This window comes from Eurosta solidaginis, chromosome 1, assembly GCF_040869045.1.
Source record: "Eurosta solidaginis isolate ZX-2024a chromosome 1, ASM4086904v1, whole genome shotgun sequence".
In the NCBI taxonomy this organism is placed as follows: domain Eukaryota; kingdom Metazoa; phylum Arthropoda; class Insecta; order Diptera; family Tephritidae; genus Eurosta; species Eurosta solidaginis.
The window spans coordinates 281,634,460-281,660,170 of record NC_090319.1 but is presented as its reverse complement, the minus strand read 5'-3'; the positions used below and the strand labels follow the sequence as shown (position 1 = coordinate 281,660,170).

Genomic DNA, 25,711 nt, shown 5'->3' with positions numbered 1-25,711 from the left:
AAAGGAAAGCGAGCAGATTATTGAAGTGCTATTTTAATGGCATGAAGAGAAAGCTTCCTCATCCTTACTTCAAACCAACGCTGAGCTCAACCTTTAAGTACGGTTTTAATTTATTATAATAGAAAAAGCCTTTGAAATATGTTCATTCTTAATACATAAGATTATAACCAAATAAACGTATTTGATATAATGAAACAATGAAAATTTCGCTGATTTTAAATAGTTGAACTTAATTGCGCAAATTCAAAATTCTCATTAGAAACTCATTAGAATTTGCCGTTAGAATTCGATTAGAATTCTAACCCTTTTCTCGATATCGAGAACGAAGTCCCCTTTTTGTCGACAATACTATAATTCGCGACAGTTTGGCAAATCGTCCTCTAACCTTCTACCTTAGAGAAATACATTAGAATTCGATTCATCTTCTAATCGTTTTCTAACCTAAATGTTTGTTGGGCAGAAGTATAAAAAATGTCTAACTAATGGCCTAATATTTTAATCCCTACGGCTTTAGTTCCTCTTTTATCCAATCAACACAACTCGCCACACATGCATACGCCCCCGGCCAGCCATTTAAACCACATGGCTGTGGACCAAAAGAAATAATTCCCGCCACAAAGTATACGATACGATTTTCCAACAATTCAGGCCATATCAACGGACCACCGGAATCTCCACGACACGCATCTATACCGCCTACACCGCCGGCGCACAAATGATGTGTACTATTGATGTAACGAGACCATGATTTATAGATATTGCAACATTTAGACGTCTCCCAAATTTTCACAGAAATTGCCAATTTCACTGGTGATGAAATAGAACGAGGCTTGTCGGTAGCACCCCAACCTGCTACTTCCATAGTCGTGTTCACAAGTACGGTATTACATCCTTTATTGGCTGTCGGCAAGCAAATTGGACGTACAAAATCAGTATAGCTTACACTTTGCTCCAAGCGCAACAAGCCTATATCATAGAATTGCTCATTTGAAGAGCTCACATATTTGGGATGTGATATGGTCTCAGCAATGCCCAATTCAATAAATGGTGGTGCACATGATTTTTTACCACGAATATCTACCTCACAGTCAGGATTGGTCCTTAAATCCCATTCACCCAAGCGAACACTGTGCAATACTTTCATCTCAGCCTGATTGCTCTGCCTAATGCAATGTGCCGCCGTAAGTACATAGCGTGTGTTTATAAGACTGCCGCCGCAAAGAAATTTTAACTCGTTTGTGCCTATTGGAAAGATTTTTGATTACTTATTTTGCGGTAATTTTGTTTGTTTGTAATCAAATCAGATTACAACTTACGCGTCTTATAGCGCAGCAATGCCATCCACGGATAGTCTATGATACGTGTCTTATTACCACCATAGATGAATTCCGAAAGAGTGGTTCCACACTTGCCAACGGAGGGTAGCACATTACCATTTTGAGCTTCACCGTTTGGCATACTTGCGAGTTTCAAATATTTCTCAGGACAGCAAACCTGTTTGGAAAGTATTCATGAAGAGCTATATTATGGTCGAGAGATGGTTATTTGCTCCAGGACAAAACTTTCTATTTATTACAATAACTAGCATATCCGGCAGAAGTCCTGTTCCGAAATTTATATTTCAAAAGTAGTCGTAACTCCTCTCCTTATCACCTCCTTTCCCATCTTCTTCTACTTTATCTTCCGCTTCACGTTCTTATTTCTGTACTTCTTCATTCCATCTTACACTTCCACTCTCACTTCTGTTCCCACTCAGCTAGGAACTGGACGCTAATAATAAATAAAATAATTTAAAAAATTTTTTAAGTTAAACGGTTTTATTTAAAACAATACTTACTTGAAATAATAATAATACTAAAAGCTTGAAAATAGCTAGGTACTAGTAATCACACTCCTCATCAATCTAGGGCGGTGATCAGACAATTAAATAAAAGCGTTGGGCTAAAAATGTGTGTATATATGACTATCAATAGAAATTTTACGCGTCCAACGCTTTTATTTGTCTGATCAACCCCCTAGATTGATGAGGGGTGTGATTACTAGTACCTAGGACCTACCTATTTATTTTCTAGCTTTTAGTATTATTATTATTTCATGCAAGTATTGTTTTCAATAAAACCGTTTAACTTAAACAATTTTTTTTTTTAATTATTTTATTTTCAAGTTTTTAGTCTTTATTTAATTGCCTTTTATTTCTCATTATATTTAGTTCATTTAGTGACTCATTATCACAAGGACTCTTTCCTGACAATTTGTTACAATCTAAGTCCTCAATACATAATCCTTCCCAAGACTTTACTCGACTCTGCGCCACGTATGCTTGTCCCTCCTCCAACTCCAAAATACTTTGATGTCACTTCTACCGGACTGTATGTAATATTTGTTCCAAATATGGACCAAATCGGACTACAAATACGATTTTTTTGAATATCTCGATATTTGCGCCACTTAGCGGCGATTTTTTTTTCATAGGTCGCTTTCTATTCTTGTATGTATTATGTGTTCCAAATATGAACCAAATCGGACCACAAATGCGATTTTTGTTAATATCTCGATCCATGCGCCACCTAGCGGCGATTTTTTCATAGGTCGCTTTCTATTCTTGTATGTATTGTATTCCAAATATGAGCCAAATCGGACCACAAATACGAGTTTTGTGAATATCTAGATCCTTGCGCCACCTATCGGCGATTTTTGTTCATAGGTCGCCTCCTATTCTTGTATGTATTATGTTTGCCAAAAATGAGCCAGATCGGACCACAAATACGATTTTTTTGAATATCTCGATCATTGCGCCACCTAGCGGCGTTTTTTCATAGGTCGCTTTCTATTCTTGTATGTATTATGTGTTCCAAATATGAACCAAATCGGACCACAAATGCGATTTTTGTTAATATCTCGATCCATGCGCCACCTAGCGGCGATTTTTTTCATAGGTCGCTTTCTGTTCTTGTATGTATTATGTGTTCCAAATATGAGCCAAATCGGACCACAAATACGATTTTTGTGAATATCTCGATCCTTGCGCCACCTAGCGACGATTTTTTTTCGTATTATTGCATTCTCATCGGGTTCTGAACTATATTCCAAGTTTCAAGCTTGTAGCTTATCGGGAAGTTACTTAAATTTTAATTACAAAATTCGTTCACAACGGCCGGCCGTGCAGCCGTGCAGCCTGTCAAGTCAACCTAAATAAAACCGTTTCAAAAAAAATAAATTGGCTACGGCCAGGTTTAAACCACGATTCTTCAATTTTCGGTGTGCTGCATATAATTCTGTCTTAAAAATTGGTGGTATTCATAGTTTTTGTGCCGACTCCGAGCGATTTCTGTCGCTGATGCATTTTTGCTGAGAATCCTTTCGTTACGGAAATACACTGGGAAGGTAAGGCAAACGACTGTCAAAATATGGCGTTTTGAGAACCTGTTCCTCCATCAGATATAATTAAGTCCGAGGAGATTTAGGCCGAGCTCCCGCGCAATTTCCGTCGTGTTCCTTTTTAATTATTTCTAGAAGTAGGCGGGACGGAACCTACATGTTTTTTGCGGGTCTGAAGAGTAATTGCAAGGCAGACGAATTTTAAAGTGAGAAGCTTTTAATGGCAGAAATAAAGTCGGAATTCTTGCCTAACTACAGCCGAGGGGCGACGTCGGATAGGAAAACTTGTTTATAATTGAAACAACCTTTTTTCTAAATTTTCGATGTTGCTTTTCCCGGGACTTGGTTTGGTAGGAGGAGCACGCTATCACCACAGCACGACGGCCGCATGAAAGACATATTTACCAAATATGGTACACGGACTTAACTGGACCCAGAATATATTGGCATTGAAAATGGGCTGCATCGGTGATAGTCACACCCACTTTTCCGAAATTGAAAAAAAAAAATTTAATACGTTGTGAAACAAAGCGAGTTTATTTTATGGTGTAAGAGAAACCTTTTGTAAAATTTTGGAAAATTGCCCGGATAGATTAGGTTGAACTGGCCGTTAGTGAAAATCTCACATAGACCGAATGAGTCCATAATTATACCAGAAGTTTTCTCAACGACTACACTGAAAAACCCGGCCAAAAACCAGGACCTAGTTATATTATAAAATATCTCCGTCCCTTTGGCAACCACTAGAAGCTTTCCAGGACCTATGCAATGATGCTTCTACCCCAGTTCAAAATTTATTGGAAACTGTTACTTGGGTTTTACAATAGTCAGTTGGATTTTAGAAAGCGTCAGTTGGAATTTTGAATTGTCAATTTAATTTTAGAAAGCGTATATTATATTTTTGAAAACCCAAATGGATTTTAGAAAATGAAAAAAAAATTATATTACGCGGTTTAAAATCCAATTTACATTTCCTAAGTCCAATTGCTTGTTCTTCACTATTTCTAATTAATTTTGAAACACACAAATTGGATTTTAGAAAGCGTAAATTGATTTCAGAACAGGTAAATTTGGTCTTTTCAACGTTTTCTAAAATCTGAAAATTTTAAAATTCAATTGACCCTTTTGGCGGCGTGGATCGGAAGGCGCAAATTGGTAGAGAAACAGGTGCCGTTCGAAGTCAGCAGTGTAGGTCCCGTCCCGCCAATTCGGAAGACGCAAATTAAAAGAGAAAATCGGCCTAAATCTCTTCGGAAGTGAATCCCTCTAAGAATTTATTTGTTTATTTGCTTCTTTCTAAAATCTATATGCAAATGGTGTTATGTCTGTGCTACTTCTAATAGATGGAGACATACAATCCCTTTTTTATGATAAGAGTTTGTTAATTTGAGGTTTGAAGACCTGTTGTAACATCTTCGCCTTCTTTTAATCTCGTCCAATCTGATTGAGACATCTACGGTACAAACTTCGAGGGTGCACCCTTTTTAGCTAGCTCATCCGCTTTTTCAGTTTCATCTATGCCGAAGGACCCAGTATAGATGTATACTCCTCTCTATCCATACGTAGCTCTTTCCAAGGATTGCTAACACCCTAACACACTTTTAGATGTTGTATATGCGAGATTATTGGCTTAATTGCTGCCTGGCTGTCAATATAAAAGTGGACGCGGTTGTTTGAGCTATTTTTCTCTAGCGATTTCAGCCGAATTTAAGGCTTGCTTGTTATTTCCAAAATTATCGACTGACACCTATAATCTGGATCCTTGCGAAATACTTAATGCAAGAAGACGAAAATCTAGAATTTACTACCTAATACTCACCAAAATCCAACGTGTGCTCTCGGTGTAAGTGTTATCATAGCCACATTGATTCTTTCGCAAAGTTTCTTCAACCTCCGCATTCAAATCACCCGAAATGATATCAAGAATAAATTGACAATCACCCAATTGTACGCATAAGCCTTTATCGTTAAATTGTGACTCACAATGACCGTAGCTACGAGAGACTGGTTGTCAAAAAGGATACCAACAAAAAATACAAATTTACAAAAAATGCAAAAAAATGTAAGTACATTAGCCTGGGTCGATTTGTATGGACGAAAGTTAACCGATATCGCGCTATCGCTTTTTCGATAGGATTTGGGCCAGGAAAAAAAGTTCCACTACGCATACCCAAAAAAATAATTTTCGAGCCTGCGATAAAAAACGGCGAAAGGGTCAATTTTTCGACCAAAACACTCCCCAAAACCCAAAAAATATTTTTTTTAAAACTGTTGTAACAACGTTGGCGATAACAGTTTTTTGAAAAAAAAAAACAATATTTTTTGGGTTTTGGAGAGTGTTTTGGTTGAAAAATTTACCCTTTCGCCATTTTTCATCGCAGGCTCGAAAATTATTTTTTTGGGTATGCGTAGTGGAACTTTTTTTTTCTGAGCCCAAATCCTATCGAAAAATCGATGGCGCGAAATCGGTTAATAAATCGACCCAGTCTAATGTACATTCAGAAAAATAATTACATACCTACGCCAGCTGGTGTGTACAAAAACAACTCAAATGCAAATACATACAGTGAATTAAACATGATTTTTACTTTTCTATTTGAGGCGGACTGAGACGAACCCCTAAAGATATGTCTATACGCAACAACAATCACTCGCGTTCTGAATATACTTACTTACTCTTTGGCTTTTTAAATTAATAAAATAACTCGAGCCGCTAGGCTGATAGTCAATTTGAACTGACCGGAAAGAAGTATTGATATTTTGATTTATTGAGAAGCCTCACACCGTGGGAAATTTCAGTTTTTTTCTTAGTTCCAATCAATTGGAGGAAACGCAGATTTAAAAAAAAAAACTCATTTCTGGACTTTTAAATGCCAAACAAAAATTTTAAAGAATTTATTGTTACAGCTTGGTACTAAAACAAAAAAAAAATACAAAACTCATAAATCGCCATTTAAACGAAAACAAAAATGTTCCTGTTTTTAAAAAAAAATATTCCAAAAAACTTCGAAAGAAAACTTAAAACGTATCCTGCAGTTTGATATTTGCAAAATTACTTTCTCTCAATTTATTTATGAGAAAGTGATTTGGTTAAGGTCATTAGAATATTTAGCTAAATTTTTATTTCCAGTGTTTTTCGAAACAGTTTCGAAACACAGGTTTTTGAAAGTTTCAGCAAATGTGCAAGATCTTCAAGTTCGAAATTATTTACACATTTCGCAAAAAAAATCCAAAAAATATTTTAAAAATATCTAAATAAGTATTTTCCCAGTATTCGAAAGAAAACTAAAAGATCATATGTATTTAATTAGCGAGCTTTGCTCATATTGCTTTATACAATGGTTTTTGTAATTGATATTAGAGAAAAATTGTGAGTTTACAAACGGCAATGGTTACTAGGACATGTTTCTGAATTTCACTTCTTCATCAGCTAGCTTTTCGGGAGCTGAGCGTTGAACTCGAGTCTCCAACATTCATATCTGTGCAAGCCTTTTAGCTGCTACGCCATATGAATGTTCCATTGTTCGCTGTACAATTGGTCTCTAAGAGTTGCCTTTTTTGTTTATATTCCTTTTGATCACCATGTAGGCACATACACTCTGTATGTAGTTTATTCCTAATGGTGTGGATATGATTTTTAGGCGTGCTTTTGAAAGCTTAGTAACATTTGTTCGGATATTTACAGTATTTGTTTTTAATACTTCCGCTGTTACTATTATATCAATATGATCATATGTATTTAATTAGCGAGCTTTGCTCAAATATGTAAATATCCGAACAAATGTTACTAAGCTTTCAAAAGCACGCCTAAAAATCATATCCCCACCATTAGGAATAAACTACATACAGAGTGTATGTGCCTACATGGTGATCAAAAGGAATATAAACAAAAAAGGCAACTCTTAGAGACCAATTGTACAGCGAACAACGGAACATTCATATGGCGTAGCAGCTAAAAGGCTTGCACAGATATGAATGTTGGAGACTCGAGTTCAACGCTCAGCTCCCGAAAAGCTAGCTGATGAAGAAGTGAAATTCAGAAATATGTCCTAGTAACCATCGCCGTTTGTAAACTTACAATTTTTCTCTAATATCAATTACGAAAACTAAAAGATTTCAAAACTTGTTCTGAATTTTGGTTAATTCAAAAACATTTTCTACGCATTTTATTATGAATAATATATTTTTATTAAGGAAATTCCAATATTAAGTACGAATTCAAAAAAAAAATAATAATAATAATAATAATTTTTATTTCAGTGCTTTCCGAAAAGATTTTGCAATGTTGGATTCAATTAATAAAATATACAAAAATTCGAATAAACGTTTAGCAAAAAATATAAATAAAATATCAATATTGTTCGTTTAATTTTTAACTCGCTTTAATATTGCCGAGTGATGTTCAAAATTAAATCTTCCATTTAAAAAAATATAATTGGAAAACCATAAGAAAGTTTAAATAGATTTCGCTTTTTTTCGAAAATACGATTTTTAAGGTTTTCAAATGCATTCAAAACCATTAAAAAAACCAAAAACATGTACAAAGTTTCCAAAATAAGTCAAATTTGAAAGCTGTTTAAAAACAAATTAATGATTCATAAATTCCCGACTTTTCTTATACTTATAAATGTACATAAATTTATATAAATGTATATATATATATTCATATATATAATTACTTAACAGTGCGATCAAACAATCTCAGCCATTATATCAATTTTCGGAAGAAAAGGTGCACTTATGTATGCGCTTTAACTACCTTAGTGCACATATAATTTATACTTTTGAGAAATATTCCATGAATATTGCCCACTGTACATCGCGAGTAAGATGTAGTAAAAATAACTACCGCATTGCCGATAAGAACTAAAAGTCAGAGTAATAAGCATATGTTTGTTTAAGTATTGAAGCCTAACTGAAATCAACCGCCACTCAACAAGTCAATCAGGCGGCTGAGCATTAAGTAATTTATTATTAAAGCAACAAAGCCATTTATTATACTCAGTTGAGCAGAGCTCACAAAGTATATTAACTTTGATTGGATAACGGTTGGTTGTACAGGTATAAAGGAATCGAGATAGATATAGACTTCTATATATCAAAATCATCAGTATCGAAAAAAAATTTGATTGAGCCATGTCCGTCCGTCCGTCTGTCCGTTAACACCATAACTTGAGTAAATTTTGAGATATCTTGATGAAATTTGGTATGTAGGTTCCTGGGCACACATCTCAGATCGCTATTTAAAATGAACGATATCGGACTATAACCACGCCCACTTTTTCGATATCGAAAATTTCGAAAAATCAAAAAAGTGCGATAATTCATTACCAAAGTCGGATAAAGCGATGATACTTGGTAGGTGGGTTCAGCTTATGACGCAGAATCGAAAATTAGTAAAATTTTGGACAATGGGCGTGGCACCGCCCACTTTTAAAAGAAGGTAATTTCAAATTTTTGCAAGCTGTAATTTGGTAGTCGTTGAAGATATCATGATGAAATTTGGCAGGAACATTACTCCTATTACTATATGTGTGCTTAATAAAAACTAGTATCGCCTGTGGTCGAAATTCGATCAACGTGTATTTTTTTCAACTCAGTCTATGCATCAAGATTTGGAAATGTAGCAAACTGGTCTAACTTACTTAACTTTTTCTTTAAAATTTTGAATTTGATCAAGACTTTGTACTTTTTGATTGTATTTTCTTAAATTTTCTACAAACTTTTCACGTGTAATTATAACGTATTGGTATGGAGCTCCTTAAACAAAAATATAAAAATTATGTAAAATCAAATGAAATTGACATAGAATTATGGTGAAATTACTTGAAATTGAATTGAAAAATAGGCTTTTCCACACCACCCGGAAGTTCCCCGTTGGCGCGCTACCGAAGTTAGTTTTGGGAGCTCGGTTCCCCAGTAGGCCTATATAACCCATATACATATATCGCCCATTTACTTCAATAGTGTCATAATTCAAAAAACACGAACTTTTAGTTAAAAACGAAGAAATTTGCTAAAGGAATTTAGCCTATTTCACGTCACCCGTTTAATTTTGTATAAATACATATATAATATGTAAGTGTGACACAAAACAAAAATTTCGAGTAGAATAGGATACCTTCATAAAAAATAAAATAAAAATATAAAAAAATTATGTAATGAGAAAGAAAGCAGAGTTTACTAAAAAATGTTTAATTAAAGAAAAAAATAAAGTACTTAAATTGCGAAAAGTTAAGTGAAGTGAACAAACAGTTCCATATAAAAACGCAATAAGTGCGCTTGGACTTTTTCCGGGGTTTAATGTGATCATTGTGGAAATATGAAGATTCTAGTGTTCGCATATTTAATGTTGGGATTCCCATTGAGATCTATGTACGCAATTAATTTGTATTAAATTTGTAAACACTCCGTTTCATGAATATATATGACCATATCTACCATAAAATATTGTCTGTAAACAATACAATACTAAGATATAACAAAGCAGAATAAATTAGAAAGAAAAGAAAAACAAACAAAAACATATTTACTAAAATAAAATTGATTTCACAAAAATTAGGGTTATGGGATCTAGGCATCCGATTAATGGATATATAATCCAACAGTTAGCCTAATAATAAATATAGTGGGTAATATACTGACTATGCACGCTATGATGCCGGTTGCCGTTTTGACCTAAAATCAAAGGCGTTTTTGGGATGTTTTTTTGTTTCGTTTAATATACAACGTCAAATTTTCGATTCAGTCAAGTTGCAGTTAAATAATAATAAACCAATTTGAAATAAGAGAATATATAATAAAATAAAATAAGACTAAAATAAATTAGCATAAAAGGCAATATAAAAAATTTAATGTTATATTTTTGTAACTTTTTTTTCGTTCAGAATAAGACGTACTTTATCTAAAATGAGGATTAAATCTGCAAATGCAAAAACATTTTCGGGCAAATTTGCCATTAATTGTTATAAATAAATTAGTTAGTTTCAACTAAAGTTAACTCATTATTTGCGATTTCATGTTTTTTTGAAAACAACTAAAATAAAAACAAAGAATCTGTTAAATAAAGACTTATGTATTTACGTGTAAGTTAAATTTCCCACAAAAAATGGCAACAATGGGAAACCATGTTTTAATCTTTCGCCGTGTAGCGCGTACGCTTATGTAGGTTTGTGTCTTAGAGCACTTACATAATTTGTCCAAAGATGGCGCGCTTTTGTGCAAGAAAGTAAATATCCATATTTGGAGAGATTGTTGGATTGACTAAAAACTTTTTCTATTAATTATAAACAAATAGAGTAATATTTGTTAACAAAAATTGGCCTATGCACTGCGGCTGATCTATACGAATCGATTCATATCACTTTTATATGATTTTACGTATGCTAACTATGCAAAACCGCCTGTCAATTGTTTGTATGGAAATTTTGTTAGCGAATTAATATATAGATAGTGGGTAATATACTGCCTATGCAAGACGGCCGCTATGATGCCGGTTGCCGCTTTGACCTAAAATCAAACACGTTTTTGGAACGTTTTTTTGTTCCGTAATTAGAATAAAGGCAATATAAAAAATGTAATGTTATATTTTTGTAACTTTTTTTTGTGCAGTATACGACGTACTTTATCTAAAATAAGGATTAAATCTGCAAATGCAAAAACATTTTCGGGCAAATTTGCCATTAATTGTTATAAATAAATTAGTTAGTTTCAACAAAAGTTAACTCATTATTTGTGATTTCATGTTTTTTTGAAAACAACTAAAATAAAAAACAAAGAATCTGTTAAATAAAGACTTATGTATTTACGTTTAAGTGAAATTTGCCACAAAAAATGGGCCGGTCAAAAATTAATTCTATTTAAGATTTTTTGGTACGCTACAAATTATATTTACTTTTATATGAATATACGTATGCTAAGTATGCGAAACAGCCTGTCAATTGATTGTATGGAAATTTTGTTAGCGTATTAATATATAGATTAGCGCAATCGGTTGAAGAACACGCCCACTTTTAAAAAAAAAAAATTATTTAAAAAAATATTCAATATCTTTACAGTATATAAGTAAATTATGTCAACATTCGACTCCAGTAATGATATAGTGCAACAAAATACAAAAATAAAATAAAATTTCAAAATGGGCGTGGCTCCGCCCTTTTTCATTTAATTTGTCTAGAATACTTTTAATGCCATAAGTCGAACAAAAATTTACCAATCCTTATGAAATTTGGTAAGGGCAAAATTTCTATGACGATAACAGTTTTCTGTGAAAATGGGCGAAATCGGTTGAAGCCACGCCCAGTTTTTATACACAGTCGGCCGTCTGACCTTCCGCTCGGCCGTTAACACGATAACTTGAGCAAACATCTATATATCTTTACTAAACTTAGTTCACATACTTATCTGAACTCACTTTATCTTGGTGTTGAAAATTGGCGAAATCCGACTATGACCACGCCCACTTTTTCGATATCGAAAATTTCGAAAAATTAAAAAAACTTCATAATTCTTTACCAAATACGAAAAAAGGGATGAAACATATTGATTTGATTGATTTATTGACGCCTAAACATATACAACTAAGGGCCACTCCCTTTAAAATCCTTTATTAATATCTTTAGTTTGATTCCCATATCGTGCAAACACATTCTAGTCACCCCTGGTCCACTGTTATGGCGATATCTCGAAAAGGCGTCCGCCTATAGAACTAAGGCCCACTCCCTTTTAAAATACTCATAAACACCTTTCATTTGATACCCATATCGTACAAACACATTCTAGAGTCACCCCTGGTCCACCTTTATGGCGATATCTCGAAAAGGCGTCCACCTATAGAACTAAGGCCCACTCCCTTTTAAAATACTCATTAAGACCTTTCATTTGATACCCATATCGTACAAACACATTCTAGAGTCACCCCTCGCTTCCCAAGGCAGTCGGTTCTATGTACCGGAGCGACTCGGGATTTTTCCCGACCAAGGACTGTCATTTCAGTGTGACCCCATTTAATTTGTTTCGTCCCTCCCACAAATTGTCATCCTCCCAGCAGCTCCTTGCAGCAGGACTGCTACATATTCTCTTACTCCGGGAAGGTATCGAACCCAATCCGGGTCCGTCTCCTCACCCCGGTCCTGAGAAATGGTTTTGCTGCATTTGCCAGAAAAGAATCTTTTTAGGACGGTCATACTCTGTTCAGTGTGTCTCGTGCAAGGGATGGTTGCATCGGACAGGTTGTTCTGGGCTTGATCCCAAAACCCGACGTCCACGTAACTTTTATAAATCTTTTGTGGCTCCTTGCTGCTCACGCCCAAGGGCGTCCCGTAGTCTACGCCTAAGCGTGTCCCCACTACCTTCCAGCAGCCTCGCTGCTCAGCAAGCCACAACAAGTACCCGCTGCTGCTCGCGCCCCACGGCGCCAACAACTCAAACAGCTGATACCACTCATAACTACTACCTTCGTAGTAGAGCTGGGGGCCTACTCTGTATTGCGATGCGAAAGAAAAAATACGCGAAATCGCAAAATCGGTACTCTGTATCTTGACATTCGCATGTATATTTTGACTTTCGCATTCACATTTTGCCCATTCGCAATTTTTCTCCCTTTTCGCATTGCTAGCACTCTGTATAGCGAAAGCGAGTGTCAAACAGCATTCATTTTCGCATTTTTCTTGCTACAAGTAATAGGCATTCGCATTGTTCAAATATGTAAGTATTAATTGATGATTTTATAAATTTATATCTTTATATTCATTTAAAAATATATAGGACAACTCAAAAAACAAAACAAACACAAAAGCAACAATTTGTAATCCTAGTGGACTTAAAATACATAAATAAATAACAATTAAATCGAAACCACTTTTTTATAAAGCATTTCTATTTGAAATCATGTCATTTTTTATTTGTTCTCTGATACAACTAGCAATATTTCCCATTCTATGATTTTCCACGTTTTCTGTATTTATCACGTTCACTTCTTCCAGTTCAATTTCTGAACTGGGAGGATTTCTTCATTTAAATCAATCCTTTCTTCATTTAAATCGTTCCATAATGCTACAGAATCCTTTTTTTAATTTGTTCAACAAAAATTAATCGTTTGCCGAAATTGTAATCGCCTTGTTTCTTTTGTTCTCTTTCTTTGAGTTTGGTCAGTGATGCATACTCAAGCAAAAAATTAGCGAAAAATAAAAAAGCGACATTGTTAGCGATGCGATAGCGCTACAGAGTTCCAATTACCTTTCGCATCGCAATTTATTTTCGCATCGCACTGCCTTTCGCATCGCAATACAGAGTAGGCCCCCAGGTAGCAATGCTGAGCATCAGTCCCTGCCCCCGTCTTCTTCTCCTCCCATCTTTTCTGGCAGCAATCGTGCAGGTCAGGGAAACAGACTCTTAGTCCCTGCCTCCGTTTGCACCGTCTGCCAGCACAGAATATATAGGTTTGCGACATCCGCTCAATGCAGCTCCTGCCTTGGGTGGTGCCACTTTCCTAGATGTTTTGGTCTCCGCGACGGCAACCCCTCGACGGGTTTCATCGCGCCATGTTGCCAGGTCGCAAACCCAAATCATCCGGGTACCCCAATGCTTGCCCAAGGGCGCCCAGTCCCAAGGCCACAACAGCAATTGCGTCCTGGCCTTCCACAACCTAGGCGTAGTCACCCCTCACTTACCCCTAGAGTGGCGGCGTCACCCCTCATGCACTTCAGAATTCTGCAGTTCAACTGTAATGGACTAACTGGGAAGATTACGGAGATAGTCGATTTCATGAAGCGGCACAACATCCGCATTGCTGCGATTCAAGAGACTAAACTCACAGCAAGATCTGCATTGCAGACCTGCTCTGGTTATAATGTCCACAGGAAAGACCGCGAGAGCGGAAATGGAGGCGGCCTCGCGTTTATTATACACCACTCTGTGCAATATCATATATTTGATCCTGGCATCGACCGCAGTGACAATGTCTTAGAACGTCAAGGCCTATCTGTCCGGTCAGGCGATGCAAATCTAGAAATCATCAACATCTACATCCCTCCTGTCACCTGTTGCCCCAGTGGATACCGCCCTAATATCGAGGCCTTACTCACTGGCAACAATCGCATTATCTTAGGCGATTTCAATGCCCATCACGACCTATGGCATTCAAACTTGCGGGCGGACAGTAGGGGTGAGATGTTGGCGGATCAAATAGACGAAACGACGTTCTGCACAATTAACGGAGACGCCCCCACACGTATGGTAGGAAGCTGTCATAGCTCGCCAGATATCTCAATCGTGAGCGCAGAACTCGTAAACTGCGTCAACTGGCAGCCGATGGTAACATTGGCATCTGACCACCTGCCCATACTTATTTCGTTCGAGCGTACCGCCGACTTCATCGTCACCGAAAAACGCACTTTCATAAACTTCAAAAAAGGAAAGTGGGAAGAATATAAATCTGCAACAGACAGCAGCTTTGCTGCCCTCCCTGTCCCGACTGATGCCCGCCAAGGGCAGCGTGCCTTCCGTAAGGTCATTGAATCCGCCTCGGCACATTTCATTCCCGCCGGGAGAATTCCCGAAATCCGGCCCCACTTCCCGGCGGAGGCCGCGAGCTTAGCGAGGGAACGCGACCTTATAAGACAGCTTGATCCAGGCGACCCCCAAATAAGGGATATAAACCAACGCATCAGATTGCTTGTGGACGAACACAAGCGGGCGAAATGGGAAGAGCACCTAAGAGGTTGTAACCTCTCTACCGGTGTAGGTAAACTTTGGTCCACCGTAAAGTCCCTATCGAATCCGACTAAGCACAAAGACAAAGTTTCCATCGCCTTTGGCGATAAGGTGCTGTCGGATGCGAAAAAATGCGCGAGCGCTTTCTGCCGACAATATATAATGCATCCTACGGTCGACAAAGATAGACGGAGAGCCAATAGACGTGCACATAAACACAAACTCAGCGCGTCACCAATTACCATCACCGCTAGAGAGGTTGAGGACGCCATTGGTCGCGCTAAACCATCCAAAGCAGTGGGCCCAGACGGCATAGCCATGCCGATGCTTAAAAACCTAGGGAAAGAGGGTTTCAAATATTTAGCGCATGTCTTCAACCTGTCTCTTTCCACCTTTGTCATACCCGAGAAATGGAAAATGGCCAAGGTGGTCCCGCTACTAAAGCCTGGGAAACCAGCTAACGTAGGTGAGTCATATCGTCCGATATCTCTCCTATCGCCAGTGGCAAAGACGCTTGAAGCCATTTTGCTCCCTCATTTCCAAGCACATTTGCAGCTAGCCCCTCATCAGCATGGCTTCAGAAAACTCCATAGCACTACCTCCGCGCTAAATGTCATTAGCACCCAGATAAATTTCGGTTTGAATCAATATCCCCACCATAGAACAGTACTCGTAGCGTTAGACCTATCAAAAGCTTTTGATACGGTCAACCATGGCTCGTTACTGGAAGACCTGGAAGGGTGGACCGCAAATTATCTGGGTGGTCGGCAGGCATCGGTGCAATTCAGAAACGAAACATCAAAACAAAGGAGAATTAAACAAGGGGTGCCACAGGGTGGTGTCCTATCCCCGCTTTTGTTTAATTTCTACATATCTAAGCTACCTTCACCACCGGAAGGAGTCACAATCGTTTCCTACGCCGATGACTGCACAATAATGGCCACAGGCCCAGGCCCAAAGATCGATGAGCTATGCAGAAAAATAAACGGCTACCTCCCTGATCTCTCCAGTTTTTTCGCCTCGCGAAACCTGTCATTGTCACCGACTAAATCTTCCGCGACCTTATTTACAACATGGACGCCCCAAATGTCGACCATATTGAACATCCACGTCGATGGCACTACGCTACCGACTGTCCTACACCCCAAAATCTTGGGTGTGACGTTTGATCAGGATCTACATTTTGGTGCGCACGCAACCGCAATTGTTCCAAGAATTCAGAGCCGTAATAAAATCCTCAAATCCCTTGCTGGCAGTACCTGGGGAAAAGATAAAGAAACGCTCTTGACCACATACAAAGCAATTAGCCAGCCGATTACGTGCTACGCGTCACCCATATGGTCGCCAAGCCTAAAAACCACCCACTGGAAGAAACTACAGGCCTGCCAAAATACTGCTCTCAGAATCGCCACGGGCTGTCTTCTTATGTCCCCAGAACACCATCTGCATAATGAGGCGAGAACACTCCCCATCAGGGAGAGAAATGAGATGCTGACCAAACAGTTTCTGTTGAATACCCAGAAACCTGGGCATCCCAACAGACATCTCATTGACGAACCAGCACCGCCTAGGGGCCTAAGGAGTCATCTCCGTAAACATTTTGTCGAAATACGGCACCTGAGAACCCAGCCGTATGAAGCGGAAAAACACAAGCAGGTCCTTGGTGAACTCCATAGACAGGCGTCGGACCTTTATGTCGGGAATTGCCCGGTGAATCCAGTACTTGAAGAAAAATATCCAGAACTCGCAGAGGAGGAACGCATACTCCCCAGGGAAACGCGTGTCACTCTTGCTCAACTTCGTTCTGGATACTGTAACAGGTTAAACTCTTACCTATCCAGAATCAACCCCGACATACAAAATGTATGCCCTGCTTGCAATGTGTCCCCACATGACACCAACCATCTCTTTAATTGTAATGTGGAACCAACGCCTCTAACACCCCTTTCCTTATGGTCCACCCCTGTTGAAACGGCAAGTTTCCTTGGACTCCCGTTAGAGGATATTGATGACAATTTGTGATCGGTTGCGGCTATTAGGTGGGGCGAGCATTGCTACAACAACAACAACAACAGAGTCACCCCTGGTCCACCTTTATGGCGATATCCTGAAATGGCGTCCACCTATAGAACTATGGGCCACTCCCTTTTAAAATACTCTTTAATACTTTCCATTTGATACCCATGTCATACAAGCACATTCCAGGGTTACCCTAGGTTCATTTTGCTAAATGGTGATTTTCCCTTATTTCGTCTCCAAAGCTCTCAGTTGAGTATGTAATGTTCGGTTACACCCTGAATTTAACTTTCCTTACTTGTTTTCATTTACTTTTAATTATTTCGTTGAATTTGATGAACTAACGTGGGGCAATCAAGCAATTTCAAGAGAAATATTTAAACTACAAAATTGCAATTACTTACTTACTTAATTGGCGCTTAGCCGTTTAAACGGTTATGGTCATTCAACAAGGCACGCCAGTCGCTCCTCTCTGCCAACCGGCGCCAATTGGTCACACCAAGAGAGTTTAAATAGTTTTCCACCTGGACTTTCCAACGGAGTGGGGGGCCGCCCTCTACCTCTACTTCCATAGGCGGGTTCCGATAGAAACACTTTCTTGGCCGGTGTGTCATCTTTCATTAGCATAATATGGCCTAGCCAGCGCAGCCACTGTGTTTTAATTCGCTGGACTATATTGATGTCTGCGTATAGCTCGTACAGCTCATCGTTAAATCTTCTTCGGTACTCGCCATCGCCAACGCGTAGAGGTCCATAATCTTTCGAAGAACTTTTCTCTCGAACACTCACAGAGCCGTTTCGTCTGATGTTGTCATGGTCCTTGCTTTTGTACCATATAGCAGGACGGGAACGATATTTGACTTGTAGAGTATGATTTTCGTTTGCCGAGAGAGGACTTTACTTTTCAATTGCCTACCTAGTCCAAAGTAACATTTATTGGCAAGAGTGATTATTCGCAATTGCCAAGCAAATATTCGGGTGCCCTCCAGCACTGGTTAGTAACCATCTTGATATACATATTTAGCAGCATAGTATCCATGCTATTTTATTTGTTTATAAGTGTAAATGACTACCAATTTATGAGCTTTATATAAGTATAATCTTTGTTCAGTAAAAACTTTTTTAAAATTAAGAGAACTAACAATGTGTGTTCTTTAACGCCCATCTGCGTTGTGTTACTTTTATTTGAAATGTCTAATAATTTCAAAGATAGGCATTTATTACCTATAATTTTCTGTAGAATATATTTATTATAGCTGTTTTTGTTGTGATAGATATTTCAAATCGGCGCTGTTCGTATTAGCGTATATACTAATATTTGTACGAATTGTATTCAGCTGTAATAAATAATTATACTTTCATAAGTAAATGCGAATATTAACATTCACAATTACATGTACTTGTTCTTTATTTTATTTTCCTGCTGTGGTTTCTCTAATTTAAATTCTTTTATTGTTGCCATATGTGTAAACTGGTTGAAAAGCTTCGCCATCATCACCCTCACCGTCATCAGAGTCTTCACTATCGAACGTATTGTCGGGAATATCGTATAAACGTATCATTGGCTTATTGGGATCTTTCATTATCAGATATTTGCCATCTTTCTGCTTCATTACAATGTCGATAATGCAACGTAATACACCCCAAGCATTATCCATACTTAAATTAATTTGAGTTGCAAATTCATGTGGTTTGAATTGTTGTGTCCCAAGTATGACATGTCGTGAGGGATCACGGGGATTGCTACGTGAAACATAACCCAATTTTAATTGATCAGAACCGGCCAGCGCAGCCTGTACTGTCCATTTAGCTAGTTTGCAGGCATTATTACGTAACTCATTCGCCAATACAGCACCACGTTGTGTATCTAGTTTTTGTCGCCATTCAACGCCATTCGCTAATTTCGAATCCCATTCATTGAGTGCCTTAATTGTTAGGAATTGTGGTTCACCATTAGGTGACTGCAGCACACCATCATGTTCACAACGTGCAACTAAAACCTGTAAGTATTGAAAAATAAACATTTTATTTTAAAATTAATGAGTTTTTACATAGATATACTTACAATATCACTACCCAGATTCCATTTTTTGTAACGATAACCAACGCTAGCCACTTCAACATCTTCATCTTCGGTTATAAAAGGATTAGGCTCCTCAAATTTGTATTTAGGCTCTTTATCACCAGTTTTCAATACTTGCTGACTGAAGTTATGATTAATGAATGTCGCTTCGATTGCCAAATTACGTGGTGAATTAGGTGAACTATCGTCATCAGTAGGTGGTTCCACAGAAGTTTCATTAACCGTTAACAAATCGAATTCAGTATTGTCGCGTTTGTCCATGAATACCTTGTCACCTGTAAATAAAGAAGAAAGACCATTAAGAATTTAAATATTTACACCAATTCAAAAACCCTACCAAACTTCTCTATAACAATATCCCAAGAGTAATTCGAACGGGTCGAACACATAATGGTTGCCAAAATGGCGTCAGTAGCAAATACATTGCCTACAGTTTTCGATAAACGGCGAATAACAGGGTCATCGGTTGTTGTAACTGTATGCACGATGCGATCAATTTTCTGCAATGGCTTCTCATTTTTCACGTTAATACGATCGTAAGTTTTGTCGTAGTATTCAAGAGTACCGCATGTTATGATATCCTCGCCTTCTTTAATATTAGGCAGTGATAGTTTTGCTAGACGCGGGAAATCCATTTCTTCAATTGATGTCCAATCAGAGCGTACAGCTACCGATGACTCGCGTATCTTGGGTGGTACGCCACGCGAACCAAACTTCTTGCCCATACCACGGCGGGGGTCACGTGCTTTAACATTTTTGCCACCCAAAGTAGTCATACCAGAATTCAAACCACCACGTTGATTACGTCCCCGAGCAGACCTAATGCATGAAAATAAACAAAATGAATGCAATGAATTTATCTGTAAATAAGTTAGAATTGTTGCGCTTTACCTATTATTACGCATGTTCGAACGGAAACGTCCGCGCTGATGAGGGGGTTTCTGCACACGTGCAGTATCTACTAAATGGAAAGTGGTTTCGTCCTCTTCATGATAGTAAGCATATTGGCTGCCAGTGCCGAATGATGAAGCATACTTGTCTGAAATTTTAGAAATTTTAATTCTTAAACTTGCTTCTTAATCTTTGAATTTGTGAAAAATATAACAAAGTTGAAGAGCGATTACCTTTTCTAACAAATAAATCTACTTTCTTGAAATTTTTTTTATCTTTGTCCAAATTTTTTTGCAACAACAACAACAACAACAACATAACCCTTTTCTAACCATAATTGATTGATGAGCCTACACCGCTCAGGGGCTTATGGAGTCATCTCCGTAAGCATTATGAGGAAATACGGCACCTGAGAACACAGTCGTATGAATCTTAAAAACACAAGCAGGTCCTCAGTGAAATCCACAAACAGGCGTCGGACCTCTATGCCAGGAATTGCCCGGTGAATCTCCTACTCAAAGGACAATACCCAAAACTAGCAGAAGAGGAACGCACTCTCCCTAGGGAAACGCGCGTCACTCTAGCTCAACTTCGATCTGGGTACTGTAACAGGTTAAACTTACCTATCCAGAATCAACTCCGACATACAACACATATGTCCTGCATGCAATATATCCCTATATGACACCAACCAGCTCTTTAACTGTATTGTGGAACCAACGCCTCTAACACCCTGGTTCACCCCTGTTGACACAGCTAGTTTCCTTGGATTCCCGTTAGAGGACATTGATGACAATTTGTGATCGGTCGCACCTATTGGGCGAAGTACTGCTACAACAACAACAACAACTATAATTGGGGCAAATTTGTATATCATTCATAAATAAGCAAGGTCAAGGGTTTTTAACAAGCTTTGTTTGACAAGGACATAAGCCCTATTATAATTCAAAACCAAGGGATTTGACACACAAGGATATGAAGATGACATAGTTATTTGCATCATAGGGATGCACGAGCATAAAATATCAGATCGCATTCAACAAACCCTTTGCATCATAGAGGTGGTGAGATACCAATGGATTGCCTATCAATCCTAACAAAGCTGTTATAGTGCCTTCCACCCGGAGAAGGAAAGTATCCATCCCAGAACCATTCCTGGGTGGTACAAAAATACAATTATCAATGGAGGCTAAATATCTAGGGGCACATTGGATAGAATCCTCATGTGGAATGCTCATTTGGATGCTATCCTAAAAAAGGTAACAAGAGCTTTCTTCGGCTTTCTTCTCTACGACAAAACATGGGGGATATGTCCAAAAATGGTATATTGTATATTTAATACAGTTGTAAGACCAATAGTCACTTATGCTTCCCTAGTTTGGTGGCAGAAGGTCAAAGAACGACAACTGCAAAACTAAGCAAACTGCATCGACTAGTTTGCGTTGGCATAACGGGTGCGATGAGCACCGCCTCTACTGATCCACTTAGTGCTTTAGTGGGAATACCTCCCTTCCCTATTATGATAGGGAAAAAGGCAACACAAGGCGCACCAAGACTTCCATATATTTCTGAGTGGAAGCAAGGAAATATGTTATGGCATATGAAAGTAATAAGAACATGCATAGGAAATCCCTCATTACAACTGCGTGACGTAATGCCCCCTAAACTCAGAATCTCACGGAACTTTGAAGTGTCCATTGTGGACTGGACCCACTGGGAAATAGGGAATCCTTACAACGACCCTGTCTCAGAGGTCTGGTTCACGGATGGTTCAAAATTCGATGACCGAACAACGGCAGCTGACATCTTTGGGCCGAACTTCAAGAAATCTATACCAATGGGATTCTAGCCCACCATATTTCAGGCAGAAATTCATGCAATAGAAGTCTGTGGTAGAAAATGTCTGCGAAGAGGCTCAACATCGAGGAGCATCTACATTATGTCGGATAGCCAGGCGGCCCTGTGTGCCTTGCAATCCTACACAGTTACATCTAAGCTAGTGGATTAATGCACTGAAATCCTTAATGCCCTGGGAGCAAAAACCAGGTTTTGTTAGGATGGGTTCCCGGACATCAGAGACATGAAAGAAATGAACATGCAGATTACCTAGCAAAGCAGGGTGCTACAGCAGCATTCTATGCTCCAGAGCCCAGCGGGTAAGTGGGTCAGAATATACCCGCGGTAGTTATGCCTCTCATAAGAGGCGACTAAAATACCAGATTCAAGGGTGGTGTAGCACAACCCTTTCAAGTTGCCAGCGCAATATATAGCTTCTCCAAACCCGATTGCCAACCTCACCTATCCGTGACGAATCCTGTTTTATTAACTGCCGAGGCTCTGGCGACCCCGAACTCCTCATGGATCTAGGCGGTGTGAGGGCGGTATGGCCAAGAAGGTCGGATGTGGTCATAGCAAATCTTTCCCGAGATGGTCGGGCTTGATACCGGAACGTAACGTATGTGCATCCGGCAAAGGACCATCAAGGCCTTCGGGTAGTGCCCTTATCACTACAACAACAACATGGTCCAGAACCCTTTTGTGGACTTCCAAAGCACACACCAGGGAAACTATAGGTAACTGGGAAACTAAACAATTCAGACGTCACTGGATTGACTGCCCAGTGCAAAGGCAGGCCAAACTGTTTATACTTCCGGCAACGAAAGTATCGGCCAAACTCATTAATCTAAGCTGGGACCACCTAAGAGCTCTCACTGAGTACTATATGGGACACTGCGGCCTACGATATCACCTAAGTAGGTTAAATCTATCCGATACCCAAATTTGTCGTTTCTGTGAGCTGGATGATGAAACGCCGGTGTACATTCTCTGCGAATGCGTCGCTCTGGCTAGGCAGACAATCCCATCTAGGTGGTGGGACTCCTAATCCCTATGTGATATGGAGTAAAAAGCCTGACGAGGTACTTAGATACATCAAAAGCCTGAAGATACAAAATTAGGGTGAAAGGTATTTCACTATAGATATGGACAAAGGCCAGAGCTTCCAGACATATTAAAGTTAATAAAAAATAAAATTCTGGGGTTATTGAAAACTCACCGAGATGCGGTTAAAATGGGTTCCGTGTTAAAGGGCTTGGAATACAGCCCCGGTAAGAAGCTTCTAAAATAAAGAAACTCGAAGGTGCGAGGAGTAAACGAATTTGTTGCCAATACTCTTTCAAAAGTATCGGAGTTAGTGTCAAAACATGCGCTTTGGACCCATGACCTAAGAGGATAAATATATTGTAAGATATATTATATTTATCCTCTTCGCCATGACCAAGAATCTGAAAGTGGATACTAAATCGAATATGAAATTCTTCGTTGTATTTTTGATCATTTTCTAGAACTCAGACAAAACAAATTGCGTAGAAGTGTTTTGGGCCCACATAGTTTTGTTCCAAAAACAGGTGTTGACCCATCAAGGGTAAAGTTGTTCTGCGCAAAAAATTTTGGTAACGTTTTACAAGACGGTACACCACATAATTTTTATCCGTTTTTAGAATCCGGAATTATTTCTGTCAAAAGATATAAGCAAAAAATCGGTTATAATTTGTATGTGGTTGTTGTTTTTTGTTAGATTTGTTGGACACACACACTAATGCAGAAAGGTGTTCGGCACGCATTTAGTTTTGATCCGCAAACCGGTGTCGAACCCACCCAGGTTAATTTTTTATAAGCGCGGCCGAAGACCGCCAAAGCAGAAAGGTGTTCTATGCAAAAAAACTATGGATCGGGCCCCATATTTTAATACAATTTTTTATTTCCGCTTCCGGATTCTTAAAACGGAGGTCGAGACGCGTTTTTGATACCACCTTTGATAATTTTTGATAAAAATTAGGTGGTGCACCGTTTTGTTGTGAGAAAAAGTAAAGAATTAGGATGGACTGAGTAAACAATTACCACGCAATCTTCTGGAAAATTAACATCTTCAAAATAGGCTTTATCTATGAAGTATTAATAAAATACAGGTGGGGACCGTAGGCATCGGTTGCCTGTGGTAAAAATTCTGAATCAGAGTGCTGGGTAATTGCATTGTCTATTGTCTTCAAATGCATACACAAATAAATCTAAGCACCCCGCCTTTTCCAAAGACAGCTGTTTTTTGTTTTTATCATATTCTGTGATATGAAACAATTTCCCATTTTTGAGATTTTTTTTTTTTGAAGGGAAATTTATGGCACTAAAAGGTGGATACGTCTGCATCCATTTGTGGTCTGCCACGACACAATAACATAACCTTAAATTTCTCTAATGAACCAAATTTTCCAATTTGTAAACATTTTTACACGAAAACTTACTTTGATATTTCTTGTCGTTATTAGAACTGCTAGTCCAGTCACAAATCTTGCCTAAACGATCGCTTTTGCTAAAGGGTTGATACGGCATATCGCGAAAGGTTTCCGGCAGCTCACATGGCCCCCAACCATTTTCATTGAACTGCACCGTCGGTTTTTCAAAACGCGGAAATTGTTGACTTGTATTTATAGTTTCACCCATTATATTCGCGTTCAATCAATTTTCACAGTTATTATCCACTTTTCACTGAATTACACAAATTTTTCTCTTACGACGTTGAAATTGATCACAAACGGAATGGGGAAAAATATATTTCAAGAAAACAGTGCTACCACACTAAAGAAAAATTGGGGAAATTCTTAAAGTTTTCGTAGTGGCCATATTAAACATTTGCTGCAGTTTAACTTGGTATCACTGGTCAAAGCTTCCAAGACAAGGAGGGATAATATACCTACAAGGTATGAACGTTTTTGTTATTATTGACGTTTTTCAGTAATGAAACAAATCAAGGCGAATTCATTACAGGTGGTGTTATCCCATCAGCTGATTGCTTCTTCTTGATAATTTTCCATACAAAGCCTTGTACAACAAAATGTCAGTTGATCGAAATCTATGAAAATTTTCTTTTGACTTGGCATTAATTTGCACGGCGAATTGATTGACACGGCGAATTGATTGAATTCGCTTTGCCACCACCTGGTATAGATTTGCCTTGAAACAGTTTTACAATTACTGGCCAGCAATGTTAACCTAACGATCAGCGCCTCATACAAACTTTCTATCACGAACTTAAGGGGACTTGCGCAAATGTGATGTAAACAACCGTGTACGTGCGAGTTTTTGTCTCCTTCTTGTACACCAACATGGCCTACTGATTAAGTATATAGCCGTACTGCTCACTCTCATTCCTTTTCCTGGATCAGTGCTGACACTCTAACTATCAAAAAGTGTCATAAATGATAGTTTACTGTAGATATCAGGTTTGACTGTTATACTATCATAACTGACCATTGTTATATTCCGCCAAAAATGAAACAATGCTTTTTGCTTTTTATTTACTTTATTTCATTACGTTTTTAATTTTGTACGTGATAAAAGCATACGTGTTTTTTGTTTGTTGAAAATAAAAAGTTTTATAAGAATTCGAGTTCAGAAAGTTCAATTTAAATTCAGAAATTCATGCGGAAACACATTTAAAAATGAATCACCACTAACCACTATTATTTTTCGGGTATCAAATTTTTGAGTGCGCCCCATACATTCCGACAGCTTTTGGTGTTTTTCAATATTATTTTCGATTTTTTCTTTTAGCATGGATCTTTGAAATGCTCTCTT

General features: G+C 38.3%; 2 protein-coding genes across 3 annotated transcripts in view; both read right to left on the bottom strand.

Annotated features, from left to right (window-relative positions):
- The window catches only part of SPE (Spatzle-Processing Enzyme), a 41,862-nt gene extending 35,770 nt beyond the window's left edge, over positions 1-6,092 (bottom strand). The window contains exons 1-4 of the mRNA XM_067767071.1: positions 5,897-6,092; positions 5,198-5,382; positions 1,317-1,494; positions 507-1,242 (exon numbers count right to left, since the gene is read on the bottom strand). Coding sequence (XP_067623172.1) covers positions 507-1,242; positions 1,317-1,494; positions 5,198-5,382; positions 5,897-5,957 — 1,160 coding nt within the window. The 5' untranslated portion in view covers positions 5,958-6,092. The remainder of the gene's footprint in view (positions 1-506; positions 1,243-1,316; positions 1,495-5,197; positions 5,383-5,896) is intronic.
- Positions 6,093-18,254: 12,162 nt separating this feature from the next.
- On the bottom strand, positions 18,255-24,697 carry eIF3d1 (eukaryotic translation initiation factor 3 subunit d1). 2 transcript variants are annotated; one of them, XM_067760959.1, is made up of 5 exons: positions 24,379-24,697; positions 20,081-20,228; positions 19,527-20,008; positions 19,172-19,464; positions 18,255-19,106 (listed from the first exon to the last, which is right to left on the bottom strand). In XM_067760959.1, the coding sequence occupies exons 1-5, from the start codon at positions 24,575-24,577 to the stop codon at positions 18,546-18,548; spliced, it is 1,683 nt and encodes a 560-aa protein (XP_067617060.1). In that variant the 5' UTR covers positions 24,578-24,697; the 3' UTR covers positions 18,255-18,545. The 2 variants fall into 2 exon arrangements, with proteins under 2 accessions (XP_067617060.1, XP_067617061.1); XM_067760960.1 differs by having other exon boundaries at positions 19,968-20,008.
- Positions 24,698-25,711: the final 1,014 nt, after the last annotated feature.